Below are 21,662 nucleotides of genomic sequence, written 5' to 3'. Positions count from 1 at the left end.
AGAGAAAAAGTACAAGTAAAAGGTTAACCTCTGATTTGTGGGACAAATCAATAAATTTTTCTTCTGCATTTAAATTCAAAACCTACACCAAATGCCCAGAATCCAAACACAATGATGATGAAGTCAACAGTGTCGGCGAGGAACATCAGCACATAGACGTCTGTGACCGCGCTGTACTCTGGATGGATCAAGTTATAGAAGAACTGCCTTATGGGAAGGTAGATCTCCATGAATCTACACAGAGCAGAAGTGGTGTTAGTCACGAGCTGAATTAATTAAGGACTTGCACAAATAAGTGTAACATTGTCTGTTTTTTTCTTCATTTCAAGCTTATGTTTCGAGTGTAAACACCTTTTGAACGCAAAGTGCCTACTGCCTACGAGTCATTTTGATATAATTTACTCCTTTTATCTCAGCATGTCTAGGTGCTGTTGTGTGAATGTTGTTTTTAATGCAGTAAAATCAAACTAAATGTAATTAGTCAGAAAACCACAGGAGAAGGATTTTGGGTTTCAGTTACTGTTCTAGGCACAACATCTCAGAAACCACTAGTTCCATCGTGATTAAATTTAGAAAAATATAACGAGTTTTGATCGTCTGTAGCAGCACTGAATGGCTGGACGGGAATGCTGTAATTAAAGGTCTAAATTTAGATCCATGAAAGGTTTTTTACTGGTGTCTCGCTGATATGATGAGTGTCTTGCATCATTCATCCAGAATACTTGCTGAGCACATTTCTCATCAATGCCATGCCATCATAGTATTTCCTGTATTCTACTGGTGGCCACAAAGCAGTTGGGACAAAAAATAGAGCTGCCGCTGCCATGTTTTTTTTTTTAATTGTACCGCTTTATGACGAAAGCTTTTGCTTTGAAGAGCTGCTCCCTCAGTTTCTCTATGATCATCTGTTTGCGGGTCTTCTGATGGATGCTGGCCTGGCTGCCATCCTTGAGGCTGCTGTTGTGGGAAGTGGTACTTCCTGTGGAAACAATTTACATTTTGAGCTGGAAATGACCCATGAGGAGGCACTGAGTCACTGATGCACCCGATAGAGTGTCAGTCAGAGAAGTGAGGGTTTTTTTTGGTAAAACAAGTACAAAGATAAATAAAATAACATTTTATTTTGTTATGGACACACTGACTTTCCTCATTTTTCTTTTTTTTGTGTCATGAGAAAGTCGTCTTCTTGTATCAACAATCCAACTAAAATGCAGAGGCAGGAAAAATGGAGAATAGAAAAGAGCTTTCACCTCTTTTAGATCTTGCAGAGGAAAGATGAGATCGATGAGAAACATGCGAGCCTCCACTGGAGCTCTTGCGTCGCTGGTAGGTCTGCGGCTGTGGGTATTGCACCTGGACATGTCCTGAATCTATGGAGGTCCCAAAGTTTATAGACCTCAAGGTGTGAGTGGATCCTCTCCTCTCATTAATCAGTGATGAAGCAGGCTCAGACTCCTTCTCACTCTCCACCTTGTCTTTTCCCTCATCTTCAGATTCACTCTGACGGGCGGCCTCCTTCCTTCCTTTGGGGTCGTCCTCGTCCCACAAGCCGTGGCACTGAGGATGAAAACAACAGGCGGTGTCTTATTCTGCAGTCGATCTAAATGAAACACAAGGAGTGCTGCATTGTGGGGAGTTTACAATTACATTCGATGTGAACACAGTCAGGAAAGATGTTACCTTCCACAAAAACTATTTTGTTCATTTATTCAAAGAGTGGGAAATCTATGCAAATATTAGCTTTATCTAACATTGTATATATAAAAATATTCTCTGCTGCCAAAAGATGATATGATGTGGGTCCATCAAAGCTGCTTTTTGTCTGCGCACTTATCAAACACATGTCCCGTTTTCTGTGACGTATTCAAAATGTTCATAAAACATTTGGCAACACAATTTTATAGGTAAGCATAAATTAAACCAACTAACAGTAACACTAACTGGTCAATAAAAAATACTTTTCTTCATGTCAGCAAATTAATCGACAAATAGTAATAATGTGCTAGTCGGTGTCTCTGTCCCTTCTTCTTCTTCTGTTTTTAGCACTCACTGGTTCCTACTAAAGATTAAACCTTTGAAACTATGAAAATACACGTAAATAAGAATACTTGCACAATGTCATATAAAGAAAAATCATAAAATACTTCCTAAAGACACTGTAGTTGTCAACAGAAACAGGGTAATGTAGGTCTTTCCAGCTGTTCTGTAGTGAGTCAACATAAACAGCATAAAAACTTACTCAAACAGCTGTTACTGACTCTTTTCAATGACACCTGGTTTTGCTTTACATAAGAATCCATGGCCATAAAGAAAAAAACTGGATCTCCTTGAACATATATAATCATTTGTGTCATATATCCACATATTTTGACTTGCACACCTTCAGGATGGACCTGTGGAAGAAGAGAGCCAGTAACTGGACCAGGTCATAGTGGACGTAACCATCTTTCTTCTCAACACCGATGATGTTTGGAGGGAAATATGGTTTATTTTTATTAACCTTGCCCTGGTTGAAGGGGAAGAATCCGAACTGGAAGAAGTACTTAATGACAATGGTGACCTGGAGGGAAAACAATGTCAGCATCAATCAGAGAGAGAACTGAATCAGAGAGAGCAATGATGCATTAATCTTTCTGTGTTCTGTGAGAAAATGTGAGTGGTGAACATACCCCTGTCATGTTGGGTTGAATTAGGCTATAAAACACTACTAATGCTAAGTTTACCGTTATTGTTTTTGGAGTTACATGTTCAAGTGTTGGTGTACCTCAGTGTAGATGATGGCAGTCATCCAGTAGCGCTTACTGGGCCGAGGCACAGACAGCATGGCCCAGAGGAAAATTGTGATGGGAAGGACCAGGGTTACACAGGAGGCTGACACCATGTGGTTGATAATGATGACCAGGTAGCAGACAAACTCTGAGTGTGCCACCAGCGTGTTGTAGAGGGCGTAGCACAGCTGCAGGATCAGAGGCTGGCTTTGGTAGAATTTATCCGACTGATCCAGCTCCTCGTCATAGAACATCCTGGACAGATCGATTGATAAAAGTTGTGATACTAAACACGCATTGGTTACTAATTTTTGTCCCACTTTGTTAACTTTGATGAATAAAATCAGTGGAGTTGTTTTTTATATATCAGGTGATGGATACACTGGATACTGTGAAGAGCTCAAATTTAAACATTTTTTAACAAACTATCAGCCATTTCTAAGATGAACCTGTAGCAAAGCATTTGAGACAGCTTGTTTTTGGTTGATCTGAGGCTTCATGCTAAACCAGTTTTAGACTTACTTGTTGAGCAGCAGCTCGCTGGCAGTCAGCTCAGTGGTCATAGAGGGCAGCATGATGTCCGACCTGCTGTCTGAGCGGCTGTCAGATGTCATAACCATGCGCCTCTTCCTGTCTTTGTCACTTTCATCATCGCTAACGTCCAGGCGGTCAAAGCTGACCGCCTTGCTGTAGCTGGGAGGCACGTCAGCGTCAGATGTTTTGGACGCATCAGTATCAGGGGTGTAGAGCACGGCTGTCTGACCCTCAGTCTGCATGAAGTCCCGCTGTCCTCCTTCATATTCACTCTCACTGATAGAGTCGTTCTCCCGAGCAGAGGGGCCAGACTCTGCTTCTTCCAGCTTCGAGGAGGGACCATCATCTGGGCTGAGGCACTCCCATTGAGCCCCTTGTTTTTCCTGCTCCTCTGGTGCCTCCTCTCCCTGCTGTCCCTCCTCACCCTCTTCATGCTCCTGCTCCCCCTTCTCCTCTTCTTCCTCTTTCTGCCTGGGTTCTCCATCACTCCATGACTCTCCCACAGGCCCCTGACTTGCCTCAAACTGTTGCGATTCCCAGGGAACCTGCTGCTTATCTTCCCCTTGATCCTGCTCGTCCTCCACTTCCTCGATGGTGTCTGTGGTGCCCTGTCTGGAGTACAGCATGACGCACTGAGTTGCTTCGCTGCAGAGGACAAACAAACACAAATTGTCCCAACTTGTGTTTAAGTGAATCCACTTTGTACTTTCCAACAATGTTAAACATAGATATCTGAAACCAAATTTGTTTTCCAGCTAAAACCGAACAATTCAACAATAGTCTGACATAAAAGCCAAGCAGTGAATTAGGTGATGATGAAAATGCAAGCAGGGGTGCAGTGATTTTACTGTGAGTGGAAGAGGTGCATATATGGGTGATGAAAAGGCCAGGCACCTGGATATGAAGCTGCTGCCACTGTCCATTGATGAGTTGGACATGTCCATGCTGTACATCTTTCGCAGTTTGGGTCTGGCACGCTCACTGGTTTTGGGAATGTTCTCTGACATTGCATCCAGGTCTTCTAGGGTGGATTGGCGGGAAAACAGTGTGGTGGCCTCAGTGAAGGCACTGACAGGTGGTGAGATGGAATGATCAAGGGAGAAGAATGAGATGGGATGCAGCAGAGTTTGACTGACATCGCTCAGTGATTTGATCATGAAAGTGTATACGTTAACTCAAAGCCAAAAGAGCATCTGCTGAGTTACATCTGAACTATTTACATCTTTGGTTTTGCTGGCCTGTGACGTCTGTTCTGACAAATAATGAATTGATTAAACCAATTCACTTTGTGGTAATCATAACTGTAAATAAGGCATTTAAGAATTTAAGAAGTATTAATGCTTCCTTCCAGAAACCATATGTTCCTTCTGACAAAACCTTGTTAAGAATAGATGTTTCAAGATTAGCAGCTAGTGAAACTTCTGCAGCCAGGAGTCATTAATCCACTGCGACCAAAGACTTTGCTTAAAAAGAAACAAAAAGCTCTGAGTGAATTTAAATGTAACTTAAATGAAATAACATAAAGTAACATATGTCGCATCAGTTTATTAATGCGTTAAATCACCAGAGGAGAAGACAAAACACACTTAGAGAGATAATTAGATAATGTCATTAAAAACAGCTTGTATCAAAGTTTATTAAGATGAAAAACAATGTTAGAAATGCAGTGAAAATTTAGAAATTTCAGTAAATTTGAATTTGCATGTGTGCAAAACACCCTGAACTTAGAGAAGAGTTGCCTTTGTCCTTCAGTCAAATGATTGGAGTTTAACTCCTCATGCTACAGCCACCATCAGGCTCCACGTACCTAGAGATGCTGTCTCTGGAGGCAGTGGAGTCTTGGCTCTCCATCCGGTAGCCTCCTTGCCTCCTTCGTACCTTTGTGGAGCCTGAGGCGGACTCATCCTCACTGAGCTGATCCAAGCTGGCCTGCCTGGACATGTTGAGCCTCATGGCCTTCTGGTAGTAGACGTGGATGCTCTCTCTGGACGGTACATTGCCCTGGAAGAAGCAAAGGAACTTATAGGGAGTGGTGTTCAGAAGGCACATTTTGATCTGCATGTTACACTCCAGCATGTGTGATTGTGTACCTTTTTGACTTCCCGCGTCAGCATGCAGCGCTCGATACGCAGCACTGTGGAGATGTCGATGTACTCCCTGCACATGTCATTCATCCAGTTGGTGAAGCTCTCCACTGTCGTCTGGAAGAGCACCCAGGTGAACTTGATGATGTTGAACACTCGCTTGATGATGTTGTCTGCAGGGGGGGGGGGGGGCAACATCAATGCTGCTATGGAACAGTGCTCCTCAAAAATCTCAACAAACTAATAGTTATAGTACAGATCAATAACTGACACTATCAACCATCAATAGATAGTGGAGAATAAAATAATGGGAACACATTGTGATGCTAAGGCAGCTGTGGAAAAGTATCAAAAGTAAACATCATGCATGGTCTTTATGTTCCTAGTTCAGTGTTTCTACTTGAAAGCTCAGAGCACATTCATGATACAATGCAAAAAAATTGATATTTTGTTTCCAAAATCTTGTGAAACGCTTCTTTGATGAGAAAACCAACCTGGACCACCAGACTTCTTGTTCTCGTCTGTTTTTTCCTGCCCGTCAGACAGCTCTCCCACTTCGATGGCCACATGACCTGCTGAAGCACAGCACAGACAACTTCCCTTTCTTTATCAGCTCCAAACAGAAATAAACACAATTTTAACAGTTATAACTTACAGAAACAATGTTCACCGGCTTAAGCCTTTTCTGAGATACAATCTCATTACATAAACTCTGATTTATTCAGATTTATAGAGGAAAATGTGAACATAAAGATAAAACAAGGTAAAAAATTCAAAATGATCAAATTTTTTGATGCAATAAAGTAAAATGTTTTTAGAGAGGAGATTGTTCGATAAGGGAAAATACTGTCAGCCACAACATGCTTTTCGACACGTTTTAAGGATTTATGGGAATATAGATATATATAATATAGAAATATAAATAAGTTTGGTGTATGATGGTTTCACATAACTGGAGATTTGTGGTTCAGTCTCATTTTAATTGTTCAATTCGATACATTTTTTCTGTAATTACAATTTACACATGAAAACTAATAAAAATCATGATGAAACGTTCCCAATTGGTTACTTAAATACATATATGCAAAATCTGCTCATAGGAGAGTTCAACACTCTACACCCACAAACACACATACATACACACACACAAGCTCATATATAAAACAGGATCTACAGCAGCTTAATCACATCATAATACCAAATGCACTAGAAATACTGTGACTGATGACGTTAATTAATCATTTTAACTATTATGTGCAATCAGATAATAACTATAACACAATGATAATTAATTGAACAGTATGGAACATAATATAAACATTGATCAATGGCAAAATAATGTAATTTGCATTATTGCATAAATGTCCTTTGCTGCAGAGAAAACGCATTAAAAAGCTAAACATCTCTTACCATCTTTCTTGCTTTTCCTGTGTCTCACTCTCTTGGTGTATTTCTTCCAAAATTTGCGTCTGTCTTTGCCTCGGGCCTTCAGAGCAGCTTTGGGGTCTGTGATCCAGGCTTGGTAAAGAAACTGGAGAACAGGAAGCAGCAGTTTGGTTTCAGTGTGAAGATATGAGGCACAAGGGTCACTGAGGGGAATAAGGCCAAACCGTTAATTATACATAAGGTAGTTCAGCACGTTTTATGGTTCGTACATCAGGTCTACTGTATGCTGCTGTAAAGCATTTTCTAAAACTTACCTTGATGCTTTTGAATCGGGTCATATATTTTAACTTGTTACCAGTTTTGATTCCTACTAATCCAGCATTAAAATGAATGTGCAAAAAGCTTCAAGCATCACTTATATCCTTCATACTTAACTTAGACTAATTAGTGTTGAGGTGCTGAACATAAAATCCACGACTGCTTATCTTATCAATTATAATAACCTAGACTTATATCATTATTATATTACACCTGTTATATTGATCTTCATTCCTTATCAATGATTGTTTTAAATACTGTTGTTTGTATATTGGCATCATATCAATATTTATATTATTTAAACTGTTTCACTTCCATTATTCAGACAATCGGTGTGACGGTGAGACTACAAAGTCTACGGCTCATTTTTAACTGTAACAATATTGGCAAAATATAAATGGAGAACTTTCTGGCAATTGAAATTGAAATATACTCATAAAACATCAATAAAATATTAATATTTTACTCTTTTAATACCAGAATTATTATCAACACTGGTATATCACAACACCTCTAATGTTGTATAACCTTGTGAACATAAACCCACAAAGATATTTTTGCACCTTTATTCCAGGTTGTTTAAAGAGAACTCAACCCCTAAATGTCCGTAAGAATAATTAGAATTTATGTTGTTCTTTTTAAATGATTTAGATATTAAACGTCTCAACATATATTCACTTTGAGCTTTGCATACTTAAACATAGTGGTAGAGATGGCTCAGGCATGTTTACGTTAACAAATTTGATATAAAATTCAGTAAAGTTACTGAAAAATGTGCCCTACCAAAAAGAAAAGAGCGGAATGGAACGTAGAAAGATATAGAAAAATACAGCTGTGTGGAAGGTAACGTCTTTCTGTTATTCCCAGAATAATCTGTTGAATGCTGAATATGCAGGGTACAATAATTATTTTACATCTTCCCAGAACAGAAGATGGCATGGAAAAGGCCAGGAAACACCAACACATTTCCAAATTTTGTCTAAATAAAACTTGAGTCATGCAAAAGAAAAAAAAGTCAGACAGCAACAACAAACAGCACAAAAGCATTTCTATTCCAGGTCAAATTTGATGCTACACATCTTCTGTTAAGATGAACCATGTGTACACCAAACAAGAGCTGGAATGACAGTTAGCTGTGGTATTAGTAGTTATTTGAGCGGGCAGAAGTTTACAGAGAAAGCAAGCCGTGTTAGATGAGTGTGAGTACCTTGCCTGCCTTGACTACATACTGCAGTACAGTTTTAGGCAGCTTAATGATAGACCTGGGTAAAGCCAGGACAGCGGAGACAAACTTCCCGACCGCTCGCTAAAGATAGGGAGAACAGAGAGGGAGAGGATTAGTGGAGTAAGACTGTTTCAAACTGTTAGAGGAGGTTAACTGTTAGGAGACAGTGAACAAGATGATTCAAAACACAAGTAATGGTCATCTCAGTTTCTCTAAACGCAGAACTAATCAAAAATCAGCCATTCTGCAAAGCAAAAATGCAGAAAAAGATAAGATTTTACAGTACAGCAAAGAAAGTCTAGAGATTAAACTCAGTGAGGCACTCTAGTATATAAAAAGATCTGCAATTACTTTTATTATTCTGCTTTCACTCATTCTTGGGTGTGATGGGGTGAGTGTCAGGGTTTTGGAGACGAGTTGAGGAATATGTCTGCGAAATCGTCTGCAGTTGTGGTTGCAACATGATGAAATAAAGGCCGTCGGCAGTCTTGTGGTAGACTCCACTCAAGCGTTATGTGCTGTGTTATGTCTTCAAGTGGAAATGAAACCTCAACAGAACAACATTTACTTGCCAAAAGGAAGAAATTTTCCCTCTGTGTGTTTTCAATACCAAGAACTGCGTCCTACAAACCTCTTCACAAGAAAGATGTAAGATTTTCTGAAATGCAATAAAACTCGAGTTTTAGACACAAATTTCAAAAAATTATTTTCATTGTCTTCACAGGTCAATTATTCTGTATTTAAAAAATTGAACCACATCCAGAATTTGATGCCAGCAACACAAAGAAAGACTAGTAAGTTCTTAGGAGCTAGGGGTTCTGAGAGGTTCTAGAGTTAGCAGATTAAATGGTGACAGGTGGCCTTCAGGCAGTCTACATCTGTCTCTTGTTGAAGATGTATGAAGCAACATGAAGAGAAGACTCACACATAATGACCACGGACTGCTGAGCAGCTGAAATCTTGCATTCAGCAGGGACAGAAACAGATATCTCTGAAAAACTGCAACGACTGGCATCCTTAGTTTCCAGGAGTGTCAGGATTGAGTATATAAGAAGCTCCCACCAAAGGCTTTTTCCAATCCCAGTTTTTCCTCTTCATCCCCACCAGTGGGCCCTAACCTTCAGTTTTGCAGAGGTAAGCTGCCCATTTTCTTTTGGAGATCAAGGAGCTTTAATCATCTATCCATCCAAATGGCCAACAACACTCATATTCAAGGGCTGTTGGATCCCTACTCCGAGACGCTAAAAGTTAAGGAGCATCTTACTCCTTCAATATAAAGGGGTGGTGCCCCGTGGTAGAGCCACGGTAAGGAATTGGGATTGGAAGGATGAGTTGTGCCAAACTTGGAAAAAAAAGTCTAAACCACTGTTAGACGCATGTGACCATCGAGCCCTCAGGTAGCACTGCATGAGAAACCGCCATGTTGGCTTGGGAGCACCTTAGAAAACCATTTTCACACAATACAGTTAGCTGCTGCATCAAAAAATGTAACCTGTGACTGTATTAAATAAGAAGGATGCCAGACATCAGCTCTGTGCAGAAACATTGCTGAGTTCTCTGGACGTGTGGCCATTTCAGATGGACAGAAAGACACGTGTTCTGTGGTCAGAAGAGTCAAACTGATGACCAATTCTATGTGCCAAAGATGAGAAAGACCATGCAGACAATATGTATCAAGGTAGCACTGATACAGAGGACTGTGCAGCAGTGATGTGCTCTCCCAGGAGGTTTGTTGTTTTATCAGCAACAGTGGCAGAGCTCATTCTGCACAACTTCCAAAAAGATGTATTATGTGTGCTTGACTGGCATTCCTGCAGTACACATCTATCTCTTATTGGAAATGTATGGAGCATCATGAGGTGGAGGAGAATCAGACAACAACCACTACGAACTGTTGAGCAGGTGAAATCTTGTACTCAGTAAGAATGGACTCAGATTTCTCTAAAAAAGCTGCAACAACTGGTATCTTCACTTCCTTAATGACTAAAAAAGCATAAGGAAAAGAAGGGCTGATGTAAGACAAAGATAAACAGGCCTAGGTCCCAAAGCGTGGTGCTGATGTGAAGTTTTTGATTTGTTCATATGTTGAACATACAATGAAGTTGTGGTGAAAATGTTTTATATCGCTGTCACAGTACATTCTGATCAGCATATGTGAAAAAGTTCTGTATTTAGATACAGCAAAAGAACTGGAAGAAAATTAACAGTATTTCTCTTTGAAGGAGCACATAATCACCCACTCCACCTCAGCTGTTTTTTAAGGATAAAAGCTTAAAACCCAGTTAAAACCAAACTGACTGGGCTGAGAGCTGACTGACAGACTTCTCCTTCCGGTTTGAAACCAAAGGATTAATGATCCACCTGAAATGCCGACTTCTTTGGTGGCTCGTCGTCTTTTTTCTCCTCCTCGTCCTCTTCCTCCTCACTGTCCGTTTCAAACAAGTAGTAGTCTCCACTTCTAACCACTGAGGGGCAGAGGGCAAAATGTTGTCATATGCTGTCTGAGGCTGAGGTTGTTAAACTTTTTCATGACAATAAATCAATGATCAGAGAAGATACACTTGAAGAAAGGAGGATGTAGGAAAATCAAACCACTTACCATTAATTCTATATAATTCACTACTTACTAAACATTTAAATGTATCTATGGTTAGTAATGATACAGACAAGCTTTTAGAAACATGATAAGATTAAAAATACAGAAAACACAGCACATCAAAGTTTTACTATGATGTCTATATAATTGAAGAATGACTCCTTTTTCAGTATGCACAGTCGCCTTTAAGCTACTTCAAATGACTCCAGACTACAGCAGTTAAGTGTCAGTCGCCATAGGATAGATAAGGCTGACTTATGTCCTTGAACAGAACCGCAGTGGGCAGGAAATGAGGGAGGATGCTGGGAAATGGAGACGAAACATCAAATGACAAAGAGATAAAATAATTTGAAAATGTCATGTGGGGGTGGAGTGAGACATGAGTTCAAACCAAACAGGCAACCATTGCAACATCTTGGAGAAATGCTGATATTTTTTCTTTAACATAAACTTCCTTATGTGATCACTGGTCCAATTGCTGTTTTTTTTCTTCTGTTTAACACCTGTTTGGTGATCATGTCTACTGACAAAGAATGAACAAACCCTTCCACCTTTATTCCAGAACGAGAAACAAAGGCAGGCCGACTTCATGTCTTTGCTTGAAAATGCTGCACAACAGAGTGATTCTCTACTGTGGGCTCTTCAGGAGAGACCAATGATGGAGTTCTAAACCATGTCAAGCACAAACCTCCAGCCATTAGTCCTTTTCTTTCCTCACTGTCTCATTGTGTCTATTTAAGGCAACCATGCTCTGCGCCAATTCTCACATTGTTTTATGGATCTTCATAAAACTGAAGTGCCTCTCCACACATGCAGTGCAAAGTTATACACATGAGCTATAGGTTGCAAGGGCCCTTAAATAGAGACAGAAAAGGATTAAAGTCTGGAGGGAGCAGGGCTACTGTGTGATGGCGCCTTCGGAGCCCAGGAGCAGTATGGGAATCCTCAGCGTTCTGGTCAAGGACAAAAGGGCCGATAAGAGTGGAGGAAGAGAAAAAAGAGGGTTTGGGGGTCAACCTACTGGAAGCATGGTCAACCCAAGGCCTCCACCACTGCTTTTTTTTGGTCTTGGCTTTCGTTCGCTGTGCTCCTAAAATTTCACAAATACATCAGTGCAACACTTTAAGAAATCAATTCTCTTCAAACTTCCAATCATATTTCCACTACATGAAGCTGCTCTTTTAGCTCAAATAGTAACATTATTACACAACATGGCTGCATCTCTGTTATCAATACGCATGAATCAGCGATACATTCATGCCCACCTTCTTTGAGCACCACAAGCTATCAAACAACTTCCACCTCAACTTTTTTAACATGGCTGCCGCAGGCTCCAGCAAGCTTTATCATACCGTCATCGTCCTCCTCCTCAGGTTGGACGACTGTCTGTCCTTCCCCAGACTCCTGCGCCAGGCTCAGCATTTTCTCCTTGCCCCTCTTAAACTTTTGCTGCCTCACCTTAATGCGATCCATCCTGATTAGATCAGAGAGATGGTGAAGAAACACAAAGTATCGACACAGAAGGACATCATAACAGACTGACTATAAACATCCTGAGGCCTCATGTGGAAATGAAAGAATGTTACATTACAGGGGAGTGCTCATTAGAGAGGGTGAGTGGGTATGATCAGAGCTCATGAGTAGCCCCTGAGCTACCTATAAGTCGTGGAAATACATTGCTTTTTTATGGTATGATGTACTAAGAGCTGGCTTCCAGGAAATGATAAAGTCTGAGCCAGGAAATGCTTTTAAACCACAACAATCATGTTTACTTAATTATGGACTAAATTTGACCTAATAAGGCTCATGAAAGATATCTAAGTAGATATAAGCATACTCTTTTAGTGTAGATTATTGTCAGAAAATCCCATGAAAAACATACAATGAACTGACTCTACCAGCAAGAAGTGCCAGTGAAGCTAAAGTCTCCGATCCTCTGTGCCAGAGAGTTCAGTGGCGGCCCAACAAGACAAGGAGGAAACCAAATATTTGGCTGGAACACGCATTTTCTTTGAGTTACAGTAAGAACAGTATGTTACAGGAATGATCATTGTCCATATTGTAATATAATAATGTACCATAATTCTGGACATTCCCTGTCTGATTTTCTAAAAACACACCAGCATGCAATCTGAAATCAGGCCCAATGACGACATTATGTCCGCTTTGTTTGGTTCAGTGGGATCTTGGTTGCATTGGTGAGAGTAGCACTCCTCTTACCAGTACTGTGTTTCACTCCAGTACTGTAAATGAGTGCATTAATTCATCAGCTATGACTATTTCAGCTCAGATCTGAGACCTGTGGACAGAGAATTAAAAGCTCCACCATGAACAGATGCTTGGCAAATTTTACTGTGCGGTATTTATAGTTTTATAACAACAGTTCAAAAGATGCTCTGACCATTTCAAGGAATTTATGAGTGCACTTGTTTTTTACTCCGTGTGTGGGCTCGACACTGATAGCATACTCAGGACACAGAGAAATTAACTACGATTTTCCACAGCAAAGGAAAACAGCACGATACACCATTAGTATGTGGTTCATTCTTTCCAGAGGTGTCCAAATGTAGATCACGACTCTATCTTGATAGATGCTAAACGCTGCGCATGTGGACACAGAGCACTGACAGATCGCAACAAAACATAAAAAAAAAAAAAGAGTATCAGCCAATGAGAAACCTCCAACATTCAGCTGGCTGATTAGTGCTGTAAGTCTGACTCTGCTGTTGCGGTCCAGCCAAAAACATGTCAGTGAAGCACACGCTCCTTCTTAGCATAAGCACACATGCTGAGTTTATTTCTATGCCTTCCCACATTTACAGCGTTCTGCTCTCCATATAAACAGGGCGTCTCAGAAGGGTTAATGCAGCAGTCAAAACAAGACTCGACAGATATTTGAGTTGCATTTAAGCTCTCATAAAAGTGAAACATTTGTAGCAGGTTTTCAAATGAGAGCACAAACGCTCAGGAGGTCAAAGAATTCAGAGCTAACTGACATTTTTGGTGACAATCTTTCATGGGATCTACTGACATTTTATTTGGAATGAAAGAAAAACAGCCAAATATAGTCAGTAATGAGCAGTTTCTAAGAAAGAAAACGGATAAATGCATCAAAAAATTAAACCCCAATAGCAGAAGTACTGATCAGGAGTGCAATGCAAAGAATGGTTTTAAATTCTAAGATGTAGAAGAATACTAAAAAAGGATGTTTATCTTCATAAATATGATGTTTCAACCAAAATCCAAAGAGTCAGCTGCTGTAACATCTTAAGTTATATGTGTTGCTATTAATCTATTATGAAAATAAATGTTGTGTAAGAGCAAGTGCTGTACACACATGGTAACCACAGACACCGTGTTGCGTAACATGAGGGTTAAACACTGAGAGTCTCACTGTCTCTTCAGCTGCTCCACAGATTTGCACTCCTCCTCCAGTCGGGCTTTCACCGCCTTCACGATGGTGGCCTGGAAAAGCTCCGCTCCCCTGAAACGCACAAACGCACAGCAGTAAAGTCTTAATCCTACGATTTTCACTCTACATCACCCTAAAACATGACTGTACCTAATTGTGCCTTATACCTTAATTTACCAAACTCATCGTGTATGTTTGAAATATTTCACCTCACAAATACTTAAAGAGCTCCAAAAACCTCCAAAATGTGTTTGCTTAGTTAGCATCACCAGGTTTTTGTTTCTTCCCTGCCAGAGGGAACCTGAATCTTAATAGCTTTCACACTTCATCATGAGAGCATTCTTGTTTCTGAAATAATTTCACATTGGTCAGACACACACGCAATGTAGCATTTGTACGTAAGAAAAAAATTGAATTACTGAGATGGTCCCCTGAAATCTTACTGGTGGTGGACTAACACAAACAAATAATCATGCTGGGAGTAAATTACTCCTGCATGTAGAAGTTCAGTTAGGCGCTTAATGTATGCCCCACATTTCCCATACCAGGTTTTGACAGAAAAAGCAAGTATCCAAAAGAAGAAAGAGCTAGTAAGAGCAAAAAATAAGCACAAGAGATAGTGTGTATCATTTGTAAAATAAATCATCCAGCATATACAAAACGTTAAGAGCTGTAAAGCTTTCCAGTTCAACGCTCGAAATGTAACTTATTCACTGCCAGCTAAACTGTTATGAAATTAAACAGCTCCACCTCAAAAAGCAACATTCTAACAAACTGTGAAGGAACATATCGTCACCTATCATAGCAGAGCTGGACACACGCTGGTAAATATATAAATACATAAATGAATTCCACTATCATGCTTGTAAACTAGGACAAGGAGCCCAGTTAAACGCCCCAGAACAGCTAAAATCATCCTCACTTAGATCAATGCAGCCATTCGACGAATCGCTGCAATTCTATGCAACTAACATTGTCATTTGTGATGAAAGCAAAGTGCTTCCAGCGTCAGCGTGCAACCCTTCAGTATAAACCATCTTTGTGCGACAGGCCTCGTCGATTACCGGGATGCGAGGACCTGTGACGCTCTGATATCTGCCACCACGTGGAGGAAGTAGTAGCTCATGAAGACTCGTCTCTGCACCAGCAGGAAGGCGAAGCAGATGCTGTCCCAGATGATGCCCGCCTCGTCCTTGGGCAGCTCACAGTACTTGCCAGCGTCTGGAACACACATATTAAACAGCAACTTATTCATTTGTTTGTACAAACTGATTGCAGTTCCTCCCTCTGAGTTTGAACCGCTGTATAGTTACTCTAAAAAAAAAAAATCATCACCAACACAACACAGAAATTTTCAGTTTAACAGCGATGACTTCTGATGCTAAGGGACATTTATGAGAGTGATTTACACAGACTCTCAGGACTGTGTAGACACCGTATTACGGTTTTACTGCTTATTGCTGCAGCATTTTTTTATTCATTGTGAATTAGTTTAATTATAATAAAGACTACACTGAATTCATAACACCAACTGGATGTCAGTGGAGGATAAAATGGAGTTTTTTCTTCATGCTGGACTCAAAATTAAAGCGACTCACCTGTAGCCTGATCTGTTTTTTGATTGTAACCCTTGATGGTGCACGCCAGACTGAACACCTGGATCAACCAACACTGGTTCTTCATCAGTGAGCTGATGTAGCCACAGGCCAAAATCTGCAAACAAGACTCCTTTATTATTATTACTGCTTATATATTTCATTTTATGACCAAACTAACACCCAGTTCACTAAGCCTTAACTATCAGTTAAAGTTTTATGATAGCATATATATAATTAAGAATAAAACATCTTAAACAGCTTTACTGCACACGTGAGCATTTTATCAACCCTTTAAATCGATTAATCAAAAGATTACTCACTGACAAAATGTTCTTCATAGTGATCACAAAGATGTTGTAGGCGATCAGGAAGTCCCAGTAGTGGAGGATCTTTTTGATTGGCTTCAGCAACAGCTCGCCCCCAAAGAGCAAGAAGTAGAAGCAGGCCACCAGGTAACCCATACAGAAGATGCTGATACGTGTGGTTCCGGTGAAGAAGATGATGGTGAGGACAAACCAGAATAAGTAGCTGAACATGATGACTTTCAGCATGTCAAGGTAGGACCTGGAGAGGAAGAAAGCTACAGGTGACTGGAAACTAATAACCAACTGGCCCTTTATAAAAATGTTACATTTTAAATCAATAAAAAAAATTAAAAACTGCAGTTAAAGGCTCTAAAGGAATGGGAAAATCTTCCAAATCAAGCATTTACACTTTATTTCACAATGTTTTTTCCCCAAGTAAACCCTGAGACTACACTCGTTTTATCAATGCATATATTGTAGCAGCTTGTTAATCGGCAGCACTATCAAACATTTTCTTACTGTGAACGGACAATGAACTGATCTCCAAAAGGCATCGAAACATCGAAAACATGCAGGGGTCATGAGGACTGGAACTGAGAAACACTGGCCTACTTCAAGAGGCATAACCTGAATGATTCTCTACGGCCCTCCTCCATACTAAACAAAACCAAACCTAGAAAGAGCAGTTAATTACGGGCATCTCCAAGAGAAAACTGGAAGACTTTGGCTACTTCAAAAAGTGTTTACAAGCCGTGAATCTTGAAACATGGGGGTGTTACTACATCTTGAACAAGTAGGATACCCAAACTTTTGTTAGGGCCCATTTAGTTACTTCAAAATTGTGAAAGCTGGAAATAAGAAGGTGCCTAAAGCATTAAAGAATCTTTTAACGAGATAATCTTTCACTTTGCCACCATGGAACAAAAAGACCAAAGTTAGTATTTTACTCCTGATAACTCTTAATGAAGCTTTGTTTTTCCCAGGCTGTCAAGCCTTCCACATTATTCATAACATCGCTGCTTTGGTCCAACGGTCTTCCAGTTTTCTTTCTCAACCTGCCAATCAGTCTGCTTTCCATCCTTTTAAAATCTAATTTCTGTGTGTAGCCTATCCCATCTCCTCCCTAACTCGCCCTTCTCCACTTGCCCAAGATAGAGTCTGGAGGAAGCCCACCACCAGCGTCTAGACTCTGGGCCTATTTTTGATAATCCATCATGTCGTGTTCCACTGTGATGCAGCCTCAGAGTCTAACAGCCAAACTTTTGTGTCATTTGGTCTCTTCTCGTATATTTATATCATACATTAAGAACGATTACGGAAGGCTGATTTCATACAACAACCCTCAAACATGCTCACTTACAAGCTAAGATGACGGGAGGACAACACACACAACGCATGCTTCACTGTTTTTGTGGTGCAAAGAAACTGTCCTGTTAGAAGAAAATAGGCACCACCCACTCATATTTTTTACCTTTGCGGTAAAAAAGGCTGACATTTCAGGCACACAGAGCTGTGTTGAGAATAGCCTATTGACTTACAAGCTTATCCACATTTCACGCCTGGAATTTCAGGCATCTCTCAGTATGCTATGGTGTGAATAAATCTTAATATTCAAACCAACAACAGAACCAACACCAAAATTCATGCACAAACCCGTGTGTTTGAGTTAATTGAAAGCCGTTGGGTTTAAACCTTTAAATAAAAATAATTTTGTCAAACACCTGAGCTAAAGATAAAGAATAAGCTTTTATCCTCCATTTAATGGAGAGACACGCATTTATATTTACATAAAGATCAAAGTTCATGAGTTGATTTTAGTGCCGCGGTGCTGGAAGTAGACGCTGCGCACCCCTGGCAGCTACTAATACAGGTGAGGATGCATTTACCACTCCCAGTGATAAAAGTCTAAACAACACCGCAGTTCATTCTGGTGCTGTGTGTATAATGTCCTCATCAATCACCCAGAGTGCATCACTTAGCGTCAGGGCACCGGTAAGAGTCTGATCAGCGAATGGGAAAAAGAGCTGTAACCCAATGCTGTCACATGTACACCAATGCATGTTCTGTGTGTCTAACATGTTAAAAGCATGTAAATGCCTCCTGCGTTACTATGTAAGAGGCCGTTAGAGTGATGTGTGGAGCGAAAACCTGGAATGTAACATGCATTAACCACAACAACAGCAGCACTGTTTAGGAAGCGGCTCTGATGAAGTGGGTTTGGATCGGACGACACGTTGATGGGCCGGAACAGCTGAGTGAGTGTCCTTTTTCATCAGGGGGGAGAAAATACCTTTTCCATACTTGAAAGCTATTTATTGAGTTAGAGTACAGGGCAAAAGCGTCTGAGTCACGGAGTGACGGACAGAGTGTTTTTGTGGATTATGGATTTCTCCCCCACCCTGTATCCGTAATTCGATCTTGGAGGGAAACGATGGAATAAGTGCAGAGCTGCTGTGGCGCGGACAGACGGGCTGTGCTGCTCTTTCTCTACTTGGGCTTGTTGATGGACACAGAGTGCGTTAATAAAAGACTTGTCCACTTTGCACATCAAAACAGTGGAATGTGAAGAGCACGTAATCAATGACTGTGGACAGGTCAGGATGCTCTCACCGTCTTTCTCACTTGCTCTCTACTCCTCTGTCTCAGATTCGCTTTTTTTTACGTGCTAAGTCAGTGTCTATCTCGGGATCTGAATATCGAACGACAGAATCCTAAATTATACAAACAGTGGGTATTTAAGAACATCTCTCACAAAGCCACTGACATGAGCCGGTGTTATCTGTCAGTTTATTTCTTACCATTACTTGTTCAGAAAAGGAGATTTGCTGACTGTTCATATTCACCACCACGCTACTTACATACTTACATACCATCTAGACAAGAAAGGGGTGCACAAGCAGCTCATCCCAGCGTTTATTGTTATTACTGGGACCCAGACTGGCTTTTATAATTCAAAATTCAGAAAGGAGTGTTGAATGTGCAGCCACTTATTACTACTGTTTGTGGACTGTCTATCCATGCATTAACTTTTAAAGCTCTTTCAATCTGCGGTGTTTTTTAAACACAGGCACAATTATCCCAGTTTGACAGAAATACGTGGACATAAAACAAGTTTGAGTACTTATCTCACAAATAAGTAGACAATAATAAAACACTGTTGGCAGTAACAAACAGTAGACAGACCATCTGTGTCATTAATGCAGTGGAAAGTTCCACAAAACTATTACTTTGACACTTTTTTGGGCTTTCTTTTACAGTGTATAAATCAACTGTTTCTCACACACACATGGATGGACAAGAAGAAGCCTGTGAGGTGAAACCTAAACATGAACATCAATGTCTTGTTGAGAGGCACCAACAGGAGATTGCCTTTTTACCAAAAAAAATTAGTTGAATTCAAGAGTTGAGTTTCTAGAAACTCTGTGGGGAGGTGGAGTTTGTGCAGAAGTGTGATCCAAATTTTGCATCAATTTCTTTAAGATTGCGACATAAGTTATAGAGTTTGGTCTATGTTTTGTTTTTGGAAGCACAATAGATATACAGGCAGGAAATATAGAATGAAAACATGCAACAAAGGGCACCGGATGCCCAAATCACCACAACTAGCTCCTTCCGCTGTAGAGGAGCAGCAACTCTAATCTCAGCCTCTCTGGGATGACAGAACTCCTCATCGTATACCTAAAGGCGAGCGCAGCCACCTTCAGAAGAAGCTCATTTCCACTGAATGTATTCAGGATCACACTCTTTCAGTCCCTCCTGACAGCTTATGACCGACCATACTGTAGGTGAGGGTTGGAATAAATCAATAATAAATAAACTAGTTCATCATTTTCAAATCCTTTCATTTTTCAAGCTAATATCTGACTAATGAAATTGTGTTATGCAGCTTTAAATACGTTACCACCACAACTCTTCAATCAAATAGTCTTAATAGCTCAGAGAGTCTGGAACATGTTACGGTTTGACTTCATTGCTGGCATTTCATATAATTAGACATCAATTACGCTGTCTCACTCACTTCCTTTCTACTTCAGTGTGTTGTCCTATTTGCTAATGGTTACCGAGCCAAGAACTGAAACCATAATGACTGTCTGGCAACTGTTATAAGTGAGACTACTTGAAAAAAAATCATTTAAAAATGGGATGAACTCAAATGCTATATAATTAATATGAATCTTAAAAGCATATTTGGAGCACCTCCTGCTGAGGTGTGAATGAAGCAGCGAGTCAGTGTGAGCTGCAGCACCTGCAGTGGATGAAGTCGGGTACGGGGTTGTGAACACTGAAGGAGGCTGCGTCCAGGTCTCTGCAGATCTCCACATTGTCGCCGGCCATGAGGCGGACCGCTGCCTTGTTCTCATCCTCAAAAACCTGCCGCTGGAGCGAGGCACAGAGCAGCAGCATGAAGTCGTCTGGGAAGAGAGGAGAGGAGAGCTTTTGTAACCAAGATATCCAGATGAAACAATCAATATACATTTAGCTCAAAAGGACATTACGTCTCAATCATGTTTCTTTTTCTCTACAAGCAAAATTTACTCTGCTCTCAAAAATTGGAGCTAATTTATTTGAGTGTTTCCATTTCAAGAAACGTTATACTTTTGCTGTAGTCTACAACAGTTAGGAAGGAATTACAGCAGTTTTTAAACCCAATAATTTAATTACTGCTTTAAATACAAAACATGATAAACTTGGGAAGTTTAAATCAGCTCCATCTCAAAAGCACTAAAAGGCTACTTACACACAAATGCATGAGTAATACTGACATATTTATAGGATAAATAACACTTTAACAGTCACATAAAGCACATTAGTTTATAATAAAAAAAAGTTTAAAAAACGTACAGATGAGGAACAATGGATTGGGGCTCATGTAGAAGTCTGGGACATAGAGCCACTTGATCACATTGGAGTTCGTAGTGGTGCTCCTCCAGGGATAGTCTGAAACGAAAACATTATCATAAGACATGCATATAAACACTAGAAAAATGTCAGTTGTTTTTGTGGAGCACCTTTAAAGGCAGGACTGACAATGGCAGCCTTAACATGGTAAGAAACACACAAAAAGTGTTTCACAAAGACAGCCACTCATGCCTTTCAAACATCAGACACAATTTAATCCAGAAACTTTATCTACAAGTGACCAACAATGAGACTTAAATCACCTCAAAGCAACACAAACTAACGGCCAGATTTATTATCATGTGCCTCGCACAAAATCTGATTTGCTGTTAATTAAATTACCGTCTGCATTAATTATCGAGGCACAGTAGGAAATTCGCACCTTAAGGCATGGATACAGTGATCTTTGCACCGGTGACTGTGGAACACTGGAGGAAAATCTAAGAGGACCTGGGATCTCTACTAAGAAGGAGTTAAAAAAAAACTCTTCATGTTTCGTTCCTTCTACAGATGGAGGGCAATTTCACACATTTTCTG

The 21,662-nt window shown here is 40.3% G+C and overlaps 1 protein-coding gene across 1 annotated transcript in view; it reads right to left on the bottom strand.

Annotated features, from left to right (window-relative positions):
* LOC140268915 (piezo-type mechanosensitive ion channel component 2) overlaps positions 1–21,662 on the bottom strand; it is an 87,932-nt gene that overhangs the window by 8,038 nt on the left and 58,232 nt on the right. Inside the window, exons 24-44 of the mRNA XM_072363907.1 lie at positions 21,069–21,164; positions 20,473–20,638; positions 16,242–16,485; positions 15,922–16,036; positions 15,388–15,544; positions 14,306–14,395; positions 12,264–12,385; positions 11,933–12,001; positions 10,677–10,780; positions 8,298–8,396; positions 6,797–6,917; positions 5,881–5,961; positions 5,393–5,559; positions 5,110–5,303; positions 4,197–4,370; positions 3,291–3,947; positions 2,765–3,023; positions 2,381–2,560; positions 1,251–1,557; positions 847–979; positions 87–234 (exon numbers count right to left, since the gene is read on the bottom strand). Coding sequence (XP_072220008.1) covers positions 87–234; positions 847–979; positions 1,251–1,557; positions 2,381–2,560; positions 2,765–3,023; positions 3,291–3,947; positions 4,197–4,370; positions 5,110–5,303; positions 5,393–5,559; positions 5,881–5,961; positions 6,797–6,917; positions 8,298–8,396; positions 10,677–10,780; positions 11,933–12,001; positions 12,264–12,385; positions 14,306–14,395; positions 15,388–15,544; positions 15,922–16,036; positions 16,242–16,485; positions 20,473–20,638; positions 21,069–21,164 — 3,683 coding nt within the window. The remainder of the gene's footprint in view (positions 1–86; positions 235–846; positions 980–1,250; positions 1,558–2,380; positions 2,561–2,764; positions 3,024–3,290; positions 3,948–4,196; positions 4,371–5,109; positions 5,304–5,392; positions 5,560–5,880; positions 5,962–6,796; positions 6,918–8,297; positions 8,397–10,676; positions 10,781–11,932; positions 12,002–12,263; positions 12,386–14,305; positions 14,396–15,387; positions 15,545–15,921; positions 16,037–16,241; positions 16,486–20,472; positions 20,639–21,068; positions 21,165–21,662) is intronic.

This window comes from Leuresthes tenuis, unplaced genomic scaffold, assembly GCF_036924035.1.
Source record: "Leuresthes tenuis unplaced genomic scaffold, fLeuTen1.0.hap1 SCAF_14, whole genome shotgun sequence".
Classification (NCBI taxonomy): domain Eukaryota; kingdom Metazoa; phylum Chordata; class Actinopteri; order Atheriniformes; family Atherinopsidae; genus Leuresthes; species Leuresthes tenuis.
This window is presented reverse-complemented; position numbering and strand designations above follow the sequence as displayed.